The sequence below is a fragment of the Vitis vinifera genome, chromosome 7 (genome assembly GCF_030704535.1).
Source record: "Vitis vinifera cultivar Pinot Noir 40024 chromosome 7, ASM3070453v1".
NCBI lineage: Eukaryota > Viridiplantae > Streptophyta > Magnoliopsida > Vitales > Vitaceae > Vitis > Vitis vinifera.
The window spans coordinates 31,544,210-31,556,248 of record NC_081811.1 but is presented as its reverse complement, the minus strand read 5'-3'; the positions used below and the strand labels follow the sequence as shown (position 1 = coordinate 31,556,248).

General features: G+C 36.2%; 1 protein-coding gene across 3 annotated transcripts; it reads left to right on the top strand.

Moving 5' to 3' along the window:
• Positions 1-839: 839 nt before the first annotated feature.
• LOC100242638 (uncharacterized) lies at positions 840-11,050 on the top strand. 3 transcript variants are annotated; one of them, XR_786315.3, is made up of 11 exons: positions 840-1,125; positions 3,902-3,958; positions 4,066-4,133; positions 7,330-7,543; positions 8,485-8,585; positions 9,602-9,677; positions 9,791-9,850; positions 9,910-9,960; positions 10,096-10,174; positions 10,487-10,624; positions 10,737-11,050. XR_786315.3 is itself a non-coding variant. In XM_002268118.4 (10 exons), exons 1-10 carry the CDS (start codon positions 1,045-1,047, stop codon positions 10,567-10,569), a joined length of 870 nt encoding a protein of 289 aa, XP_002268154.1. In that variant the 5' UTR covers positions 840-1,044; the 3' UTR covers positions 10,570-11,050. The 3 variants fall into 3 exon arrangements, 2 of the variants coding, with proteins under 2 accessions (XP_002268154.1, XP_010653064.1); XM_002268118.4 differs by having other exon boundaries at positions 10,487-11,050; XM_010654762.3 differs by having other exon boundaries at positions 860-2,030; positions 10,487-11,050.
• Positions 11,051-12,039: the final 989 nt, after the last annotated feature.

Sequence of the window (12,039 nt, the reverse complement as noted above, 5' to 3'; positions counted from 1 at the left end):
TTATCTGAGTTTGCTTTTTGATTGTGGGCGGAAATGGATTCGGCGAATCGCGAGTGTCTGACGAGCTAAGTTGTTCGGGGAATCTGAAATGACGACTGCGGATGTTCTCTGGGTACGCGCTATCAGAGTATCCGAACATGCCTGACCGGGGAAGTCGAATCGTCCTCCTCTCCCATCGGGCGGCAGGCGTCGGATGTGAAATATCCGGAGAAGGTGAAACATCGGCAGATAAAATGGCGGCTGTGAGACATCCGGATAAGATAGAGCGTCAACCGGATAGAATTTTTCTTCGAGTGGAATGAGCTATGCCGCGTGTCTTAAGGGGGACCGTCTGCATGTACAAGGGAGAGAGAGCCACGTGACATTTTTTTAGGGAGGATCCCACAATAGAGGTTAATTTCATTCCCTCTCTTTAAGATTTGGTGTAAATAGGTTAAACTATAATGGTTTCAAATTCATCAATTTGTACCCTCTAAATGTATTCCATCTATAAAACTTACTTTTTTTTTAGAAAATAAAATTATTTTTTTAGATACTTGTTAAACACATACCTAAAATATTTCAAAAAAACTATATATATTAGTAAATTAAGTGTATTTACATCAAAACACTTAAGGGGGTATTAGTGAAATTAACCTAATAACAAAAATTATATAATTTCAAAAAAATATATATTTTTTATAAAAAAAAAAGGAAAAAATGAGAAACAAATTTGGAAAAACATGTCAAAAAAAAAATTGAATGTAAACCTAATTTTTATCTTTTTCCTATATTTTTATCATTGTTTTCTTTAAAATATATATATATATATATATTCTAAACCCGGACCCGCTTGAAGCTAACTGTCCAAAGGAGTGTACTTCTCTACAAATTTGTTGGCCCCTGTTTTTACGCAATTTTCATACCTGATTTTGGGTCACCCAAGATCCAGACCCGCTATATGTAGAGAAAACGGAGATCCGACTGTGATTGGGGAAAAAGGAAGCAGAAAGCCGGAGACATAATTGAGACAAGGAACGGGAGGCGATTTAGAGAGGAAGAGAAATGTCAGTGGAGCCTCCTCCTTTTCAGGAAGCTGCGCGCTGCGACGTCTGCAAATGCAGCTTCAACACCTTCAGGCGACGTGTACTCTATTCTTACTCTTTCTTTTCCCATTTTCTTTCTTCAATTTCCGTGTTTCTCTCTTTCGAATCTTGTTCAACGCGACCACCCCTTTTTTTCACATATTTTTTTATGTATTTTGAGGTCTTCAGTTCATAGATTACCAAATCTGGGAGCGGATCTTTAATATATATTGAGATGATCCTTTTTCTTTTTGTTTGATTGGAAATTGAAGAAATTGTACCGATAGAGATAAAGATGAGCATAGAAAAATCCAACATACAAACCAATCTGATTTTTGCCCATGATGGGGAATGTTTCTATCCCCGGAGGGAGTCTGGAGACAGGGAATAGATTAATCTTCCCCTCCCAAAAGCAGATTTTTGATTTGTTGCCAACTATAAAACGAGTGGAACGGGTAAAGTCTATGTCTCCTTGAGAAATATCTTTCCAAGGGCATTGGTGAAAGCACCTAATCACAAAATTGGCATCCCATTCTTTGGATTGAGGATCTTTAATGTATATATTGAGATCATGAGAGTAGAAAGATCCTTTTCTTTTTGTTTGGTTGGAAATTGAAGAAATTGTACCAATAGAGATAAAGATGAGAATAGAAAGATCCAACATACAAACTAAATCTGATTTATGCCATAAAGTGTCAAATTTCCTAGGAAATATCATAAGCACTCATCCAATAGAGTTTTGTTATTCAAAAAGACCACACCCATTCATCAGCCCAAACCCCCTCATATCTAGGCTTACACACCTGCCTCCAAACTCTCAAGTGGTCTCTCTTCCGTTCACCAATACTTGATCAATGCAAGTCTCTTTGAATTTTCTCAATCCCAGATGCAACATCGGATGGGATCTTCAAGATGGAAAGGCGATAAAAGAAATATGAGCAAGGAAGGCCTGAATTCCCCCAAGAGGTAAGAAAGCCTTCTTCCAACTCTCCAGCTTCCAAGATAAGATTGTAACAATGATTTCTCTAAACTGAGGATGATGTTGGGTTCCCTGCTTAAGGAAGATTTGAATGGATTAGAGGCTAATCACTAGTTCTACAACTTGCCAAGGAAGCAAGTTTACTAAGACTCTGGTGATCCACTGTCATGCCTATGAAGATATATTTGACAATGTTGATGTTGAGGCCCAACTTTGAGGATGAGACTAATGTGAGAGATGACCATGAACTGCCTTGAGAAAAAAATGGCCCCATTGGAAAACTTTAAGTGGTGTTCCCTAATTTTCTTCCTAGCAACTTGAAGCCTCTAACCAAGCCTTGATCTTCAGTCCTATGCATCATCCTACTCAAAACATCCACCACTATGAACAAAATTGTTACACTTTCAATGACTTAACCTTACTGCTCATTTTCACTCATCAAAATTGACTGAACTAGGTTAAAAATTATGTTTGTGACCCTCAAAGCTCAAGAAGTGAAAAGGAATGTGGAAGAATGTATGTCAAATGGAGTGTAACTAGTTTTTGCACCAACAGTATACGAATATTGTTGTCCACTGATCCTGAATGCTCACAGTATTAGTTTATTTCACAACCATGATTATGGTTTCTTTCCCCTTACATCATTACTGAGGCTTGCCATCCTTCACTCACTACTTGGTTCAATTGGGCTAGGTTTTTTTTATTTTTTATTTTTGGATAGGTAAATAATATATATATATATTAACAGCGCCTAACAATGGTTGTGCTAGGTATTACTTAATAGATTTACGCATATTTAGGATTTACCCAAATCCCGATTTCTCATTAATATGAAAAGTTACTTATGTAAGCTTAAAGCTAGATGATCTACTATAAATTCAGATTTGCTACGCCTATTATCAATCCTATACACAGCTTTCAATCAAGTGATTGTTTAGATTGATCATTAACCCACCCAATTGCATATAAGTGGTAAAGGCCCATGGATGATTGACTGTCACTTTATGCAGCTTTCCTGTAGCAACAGTGTGCATGTGTGTGTGTATCTAGTCTGGTGAACGCTAAGGCACATGATATCCACTAAAAAAATGAGGTGTACAGTATTGTAAAACACTTGGTTGGGGAATACTAGATAATTATGGAATAACAATGTGGAATAATTTTGTTAGTTCATCATGGATCCTACTCCTTTGAAATGTTACAAACACTCTAATTCCATTTCTTTCCAAAGACCTCTTTCAAAATACTTATGATGACACTTTTTAGTTAAATAAGAAATAGACGAGCTTTTGCATGTGCTTCATATGGTTCATGATTTCTGGGAGTGGGTTAGAGTATACATAAGAGATTGTTCTTTTGTCCATGATGGACTTTGTTGAGTGCTTAAACCCTAAGTAAGACTAGGGAGGTTTTTTGTGGATCCCTTTGCCTTGTTTTGACATTTTGGTGCCCTTGTAAAGGTCGTGTATGTTTTTGTGCCTCATTTCGTTAGGCATTGTTAATATAATTGATCTTTGCCTGTAAAAAAAAAGTGCTTCATATGGTTCTGTTTGTTTGCAGTTATGGATTCTCACCATTTTAGGTAATTCTTTGGTGTGCTAGAAATATTGTATTTCAGCTTATTCTACACATCTCTTCCAAAATGTTTATGATTACACTATTTAGTTAAAAGGAAAAGTTAACATTTTGTATTTGCTCTATATGGTTCTATCCATTTCTGGTTATGGATTCTTATTGTTTTTGACAATCTGCACTTGCTTTTGAATTTCTTTTATCACATTGAAATTTGGCTATTACTGTAATTGTTATACCTGTTCCTTATGCAAATATGCTCTCTGATTCTCTCCCTCTCTCTTAGCATCATTGCCGATGTTGCGGGAGAACTTTGTGTCATGAACATTCATCAAATCAAATGGTATTAGTTATATTTTATTTCTATCAATTTTCTAAAGTAGGAATGTTACTAGTTGATGAATTTAGATTAAGCTATTTTCTATTCTTTTTGTTGTGCATTGGTTTCAGGCTTTGCCACAATTTGGTCTTCACACGTCTGTTAGAGTTTGCTCTGACTGTTTTAATGACTCCTCCCGGTAACCACTTGTTGAATTGTGTAGAATTTATTTTCTATTTATTGGCTTTCTTATTTTTTAATATTATGGTGAAAAGCTAAATGTCATTTAAACAGGATAATTATGTGTCTCTGAGTGAAATATTTTCTAGATGTGTGATCATGTTTTCTCCAGGCATGATGGTATTAGAGTGAAAGATGACTAGTAGAAGCTTCTGGTAAAGTTTCAGTTGCTGGATGAAATTTGGCAAATGTGAAGGAAAACCATGATACATGTTTGTGGATATGTTATCATTGAATGGAAACAAATAATTGAGTGAGGAACTCACAAACTTAAGTAGCATGGTAAAGCAAGGTCTCTGATGGCACAACTATTAGGTTGAGAAGATAGCAAAGAAAAGAAACTTTTTTTTTTCCCTAAGGAACTTTTGATTGAGCTCAAGAAGAATTTGAGAGGAACATTAATATGTGTTGTGAATTGTGTAGGAAGGATACTCATTTTGTGATCATTCCAAAACTATATTACTCCTGAAGTCCATTAGGGAGCAGTATCATTGAGCCTCTGCTTTTACCTTTATACCCTAGGATGAAACATCTTAAATGATCTTCTAAGAACCCTTACTCCTTAACACTCCTAACAATTTATTTTTTTTATAAATATCCTATACTCCTGTACAAGAGTTTGAGCATGTGTTTTCCTTGTGGATTGCATTCTGTGTCCATTCATTCCATAATTATATTGTTAATTAATTTGTTTCTCCATTAATTAAAGACTTAATCTCAATCAATTAAGTGTTATACTGCACCTAATTTTTGTGAAATACAAGATACTCATTTAATGATTAGAGATTGATCTTCACTTCTACTTTTGAGACAAGGTGGCTATCCATGATGCTCGTATATCTTGGTTTCCTATAGAACATGGACTTAAAAGAAGCTTCACTTTGATTTTGATCTTCAAATGTATTAGTTCATTTGAGACATTTATTCTGCATAACAAATTATTCTTTTAAGATTAGTGTCTGAGGAACCTCTTAGGTTTGTTCTCAATAAAATCCTTCTTTGTGGCTTTGTTGATGCAGTACAGGAAATAAAATGAAAGGAGAGTATAATTGAAAGGACCTTAGGAATCACTCCTAGAAACCTTAGGCTTCACACCCAAGTACTCTTTGCATCTCACAAAGGAAAAAACTGGCTGCTGAAATTCATTAATTTCATTCATTGATTGATTCCTTCCAAAAGACTAATCGACTACTGTAAAAGACTTTTCAAGGGACTCATAACTCCTTGGAACTAGACACAATAAATGCAACTTGAAAATGACAAACTTGGACTGATTACTGACCACATTAAAGACTGTTGGAAAATGACAACAATAATGACTGAAAATGGTAACTTTAACCATTGACTAAGCCCATAACTTAAGCTGAACCCATATTGATTTATATAAGATCCCAACTAAGCCCATTATCATCTAGAGAGTGCCAAATTAAAGCTTGGGCCTTGGAGTCCACTCCTTTGCGCCTCTGATAAACTTTTAAAGGTGGCTGCCACTTGTCTCTATCATTTGTCCAATCTATTAGACCTATGTCCCTTTCCTCCAACCAAATTCATATGTAAGTCAAAAGTCTCATCTAAGGTAAAGGTCTTTGCTTGGTTAGTGGCTTGTGAAAAGGTAAATACCAATGTCATGCTATGGTTGGGAACACCTTACCCTATGACTATGAGGCTATGGTACCATTCATTTAGAAAGGCTAGGATGGAATGGGTTCCACCTAAGCACATATGTGACATAATGACCATTCATGTAGGGGCTTCAAGAGTTCCTTAAGAGGCAAAATCTTATGGCACAGAGTTTGTCTCACGCTGACATAGATTGTGTGGTGGGGGAGAAATGCTAGAGTTTTTTTTAGGATAAGTGGAGGACGGACAAAGGCACTATGGGATCTAATTCACTTTTGTCCTTGTTTTTGGGCTTCTTGTACACCTCCTTTCAAAGACATTCCACTGAAATGTTGTTCAACTTAATTGGTCCTCGGTTTGTTGAACAAAAGGGGTTGAATAGCAATGAGAGAAGTTTTGTATGGGCTAGAGGAGAGGCTTTTGTATTTCTTTTTTAGTCCATACCAGTTGGTCAGGTCTTTTTGTATTGTGGTAGAGTTTAGCCATGTTTGATCAGTTTTTTTAACTTTGGGGATGACTCCTCGTCCTTCTCAAGTACTTTTATTCACTTTTACTACAATTTTGTTTCTGACAAAACAAAAAAAACGATTAGCATCTGGGGAATTTTTAGTTTTCCTTCTAGGATGGTCACTATTTCATATATAGAAGCCAAAAGATAGTGAAAGGAATTAGTGGGGAACTGCAGGCACAAGCTTAAATTCTCCAAAGTTTGAGGTGATCTCAGAAATGAAATATCTGTTCTTCAAAGATTATAAAAAAGATAAGGAAGGTGTGGGGTCAAATTTGGGTAATGCTAACATCACTAGAATTCTAAATGGGGAAATGTACCTGGAGAGCTAAAGCAAATGACAAACTCTATGGGGTGGCTGGACCTGTTAGAGATTAACTTGGTGAGTCAACAAGATCAGTGAATGGGTCCTCAGCTTTGGTGATAGATGATCAACCCCTTGGTGTGAGACATTTACTGTAGATACTTGTTCTCATGACCTGAGCAAGACACCCTTAACACATGCATGATCCTTACCCTCTCTGACAGGACTCTAGCTCCAAACACCAAGCCAAGTCCCTTGAATCATCCGTTCAGTAGGTTTCCAGAAGACTAAGCTCACCATCAAGGTGCAGTTTGAAACCTTGCTATGGGCTTAGGAAGGTGTTAAACATCTAGATGTTGGGTGACTGAGCACCCTTGAGGAGGTTGTAGGAGATGTCCCATTCTTGGGAGATTTTCAATCTCTCTTCTGGGTGCTTATCTTTCTTGTGTTCCTTATCTACTTCAGAAACAGGTTTACTATTCAAAATTGGGCAACCTCTATGGAAGATGTTTGAGCTCATTACCAGCTGGCTTAAGCAATTTTATTTTTTTTTCCTGTTTTGGCTGTTGTGGTACTTCTTATCTTTTATTATTTTGAAGTTTCGGCTTCTTGTTGCCTAAGATTGAAGGACTTCATACCTTTGCTTCTTCTTCTTCTTGTTTTAATGACATTCATATTTTTTAATGTGTTTGTTTTTTTGTGGATTATGTTTATCTGTCATAGATTGGGAAAAGTTGATCCAGTGGCCTCTTTAGATGGGATTAATTCTGTTGTGGATTCAGTTGCAACACTGAACATCAATCCAGATGTAGATCTGAAGACTGGTGAACCAACTACAGTGCATAACCCTGTTTCAGGCATTTCAGATTGCAAGTGTGGGATGCCTTTATGCATTTGTGAAGTTCCAGCTGCACCTGTAGAGACAGTTCCCTTGCAGGTATGAATTATGAAATAGTTTCTTATACATCTATATTGGTTTTCATGCATCGCATCTAAAACCATAACAGCAAATCCCTTTGACTTCCAGCTAGTGCCCCCTTGAATAATTAAAACAGATCTACTTGTGCTTGATTTGAACCTGAACCCCTTTTAAGGAAGGAAACACATGTACCATTAGGCTAAATTTATTGTTTATGTTTTTTTTTCCTGGCTGGCAATAAAAGAAAATATATTAATGCGCCAAGGTACATATGCTATCTACAATATGTGACCTAAAGACTAAGGAAAGAGAAAACAGAAAACAACCTCCCTCTCTTTACTTAGAACTAAACCAATCAACAAAATCTATCATAGACATTGAATGGTGATCTGTGTGCACTCTAATTCATTCAAAAAAAAAAAAGGCTGTAAAATGAGATGAGATTGCTTGATCCAACAGTTCGACATCATTAAATAACCTCATATTTCTTTCCTTCCATAAGGTCCAAAGAAAGCACAAGGAAGCAGCCCTCTAAGCTTTCTTCAACATCTTTCTCATGAATATGACTCATATCAACTCAAGAGATTCCCCCTAACTGTAGAATGCATCATTCAGACCAAACCAAATAGAGAATAAACCAGCCGTTATAAAATTTTTGCTTTGGAACAGTGAAAGACGATCAGTAGATTCTTCCTCGCCGTTGCATATGTAACATCTATTCAACATAATCCATCCTCTCCTTTTGAATCGATCTAGTGTTAGAACTCTTCCCAAGACTGCTTCCCATACAAAGGAAGCTACTTTTTGTTGCAACCCCACTGCCACAACTCCCCCCACCAACACACACAATTTTCTGCCTCTGTCGCTACTCCTAACTATTTGGTCCAGCTACATGAATCCTAGTCCTCCATGCACATCTAGGGCATAAATTTATTTGTTTATTAATTTATTTATTGCAGAGGAAAACTATTGCCATCTCTACCACTCATTTGAACCCAAAACCAAAAAAGACTGACTGCAATCTGAAGAATAGAGGTTCCACTTCAAACAGCAAGCATGGGTACGTTACATGTAGTATTTCATTTCTTTCTGTTGACCTAAGATGACTATCTACTTATCTGTAAGTATTTTACAATTTATAGTGCCAGATGTACTTACTGGTGCAGGAGTTTGGAACCCCATATGTTTCTGACTCCGACTGAGAGTCTGGCATGGGTTGAATCCATACTGAATTTGAGTTCAGATGATCACAAACAGGGAAAATGGCTCCTCTCTAATGCATATTGCCCAACTTTGTATTGACACTTCATACTTGGATGACTTGGCATATTGTTTTCCCGTTTCAGTTGCATTTGCATTTTGTAAAACAAACTGAATTCTGTCAGTGTCACCTGTCAAGCTCATGAGTCTCCAGTCTTAAGTTTTATGAATTTAACTCATTTTCTCAAACACAGCTATAGGTGTTAGACATGTACCTGTGAATTATGTTCGGTCATACTATTCCAAACCAAGGGTGGAATAATATTTTTTTTCCTATTCCCACCCAAAAACCACCATCTCTTTTCCTCCCCCTCTCCCTGTTGTGTGCAGCCTCTATGGCAATGTAAACTTGACAGAATTCAACATCTTGTCAGTAGAGACAAACATGTTGCTCACTAAAGTGGGACTACAATTTCTGCTGGTGCAAGCATTCCTGTTAAAAACCGAGGGAGGACGGATCTGTCATCTATTGTCAGCCTAAAGGTCATATAGAATTTTCAGTTATCTTGACATGTATCTGCATAATGGTCCTTATCTCCATGATGCTTTGAATTTCAGTTCCTTCCATTTTTCCCTCTTCCTCTGACCAATGGGAAGGAAAAAAATTAGAGTTGATAATAATTCCTGCATGAGTTTTTTTTGTTTTTTTTTTTCTTGTTTCTTTTATGTATATTTTGGTTCTTTAAGGTATTGTTGGATCTCAAATTCCAGTTTGTTAAAATTTTAAATGGATGTTTTTCGACTTCATATCATATTGCTTCCTGTTATATGGTTTGAAAATTTATAATTGTAAGTAACTTGTGCTAAACTTTGCAGGTTGGTTTCCAATCTTGGGCAGGTAAGCAACAGTAGTTTGGATAAACCTCAGATGGATTATGATGCTAATGGGGAGGTATGCAACCCTATATGATCCATTTAAAGTAGTCAATTGAAGGTTTAATTAGTTATATTGCAGTGGACTATTTACTTATGCTCATTATTTGTATTGCATGGCTTTTTTATCAGGGTTTAAGAGAAGCTATCAAAAATAGTGACACTGCTGCAGTCAAGAAGCTTCTGAGTCAGGTATAAACGCTTTTAATCATTAATTTTGTTGATTTAGACTGAACTCGTCACATTGGCAGGGTGTTGATGCAAATTACTGTGACAAGCAAGGATTGTCCGTGCTACATCTGGTAGAATCTCTCTCACCCCAACCACCCCCCCACAACGTGTGTGTGCCACACACATTCTTGCATTTTTGCCCATGGTATTCAGATTCTTTCTATCATGTTTAAATATTATCAAATGACTGACTCAATTTGATGTAGGCGGCACTCTTTAATCAAACTGATATAGCTTTTATTCTCATGGAATCTGGAGCAAGTCTGGAGCACAAGAATGCACAGGGTAATGAATCTTCTGTCCAACCAAACTGTTCAGTTTTGCTTAATTTGTTGGATAATGCACAGCTGAGTGAAAATTTGTTAGTTGTGCTGCCAAGAAAGTTGAGGTTTACCTTTCCTTCCCATCCTTGAAACACCGGTTACTGTGTTCAAAATGTAACATGGAATGCCAAAAGGCAAAGATCCCTGTACACCAGTTCTATTGAACAACATTGTAACTAGGTTAGTCTAGAACAGTTGGTAGTCACAAAAGTTGTAGACAGTTTCTAGTCGCATGGTTGTCCTTTTGGTGTATTCTAATGGACTGATTCTTCAGGAGAAACACCACTGGATTGTGCTCCTGCTACGCTGCAGTACAAGATGCGGAAGAAGATGGAAGAAGGTGGGCAGAAGGGCTAAACCCATGTCATCTGAGAGAAGTGTTTTTGTACAGGGCTAACCCCCTCTCTCATCTGTGAGAAGCATTTCTCTTGTATCCTAAGCTTGTGTGCGAACCTTTGTTTCTTTATTTAAGAACATTTCTCTTGATTGGGTTCCAACTGCTGGGCTGCTGGACTGCTGGTCAGGTACACAAACGCATTTGCAGACACAGCAGTACAAGAAATTCGTGGAGAATGAATGCCCATGCTAAAAGTTTGTTGTAAAGTACTCTTTTACAAAAAATATAAAAACGTTTTAGCTAGCTGTTAGCCTTGGAGGATAGTGGAACTGAAGTCAAAGAAGCCAACGCTGTGAGTTGTAAGCCCTATTAGCCAATTAATAGTCGCCAATTATTAAAGTTCGCTTTTTGGCTGTAAAACGATTGAAACAGATGTATCTTTTTTTTTTTTTTTTGTGCATTTAAAGAGGTGGAAAAATGTTACTCTCCCTTTTACATTTATATGGAAATGGGCCAGAGGCGTCGCTCACGGTAGTACTTTCCGGCAATAAATCGAAGATGAAGTCCACCAGTGTAAAAATGCGTAGTTCAATAAATTTTTTTGAGAAAAAATTAGTTGAATTTATGTTTGAATCAAAAATAGAATCGAGCTTTTAATGATGAAAAAATTGAACCAAATCAAGTTTGTGGAAGGTCAATTTTGAGTGATTTAGATAATGGGTTATATAAGTTAATTTAAGTCTTAAGGCCAATTAGTTTTTAAAAGTAATAAATACTAATTTGAATTCAAAATTCAAAATATATTTAAAACTTTAGCTCAAAATATAATGTAAAAAATGATTTGAATATAGTTTAATAATCACGAATTTGTTATAAAATATAAAGGTTAAGAATAAAACAAAGAGAAGAGAAAATAAGAAGAGGGAATGACTTTGGTATATCTTTATTAACTCAAAAACCTTTATTTACAATGCAAGGGTAATACCAATACGAAAATGATACAAACTTGGTAATAGTATTGTCATTCACAAATCACCATATGTGTTAATAACACTCCCCTTTGGATGAAAGGTAACCAACATTTTTGTATCCAAGTTTTTGTAATTATACTCCTTTTATATAAAATAAACCTATATTTATGGTTCCATGAAGATAATGTAATATATGTTTGATCTTATTTCAATACCTTCAAGTTGGTGCAAAATTGTATTTTGTTAGTAAATTCACAAAAATGTTATATTTGGTCTTGTCTAATTTACAATTTACTATATACATCAATGTCTCAATTGCACCAAGATATGGTACTTTTGGACATGAAACGGGTCCTTATTCACTTTGAGTGAACAAACAATCATAGGGGAACTTAATGGACATGATTTGTCTATATGAAAACACTTTAAGACTTTCTCTATATATGTTAATTAATGAACTAACACTCAATTTGAAAAATGGTCAATTTGTAGGTCAAGACAAACTTTGTTTTCCTAAAT

Excerpts from the sequence above, each read along its gene's own strand:
- LOC100242638 (XM_002268118.4), top strand. The coding sequence starts at position 1,045 with ATGTCAGTGGAGCCTCCTCCTTTTCAGGAAGCTGCGCGCTGCGACGTC. Across the intron at positions 4,134-7,329 it reads TGTTTTAATGACTCCTCCCG|ATTGGGAAAAGTTGATCCAG; the intron begins GTAACCACTTGT and ends TATCTGTCATAG. Across the intron at positions 9,851-9,909 it reads TCAAGAAGCTTCTGAGTCAG|GGTGTTGATGCAAATTACTG; the intron begins GTATAAACGCTT and ends TCACATTGGCAG.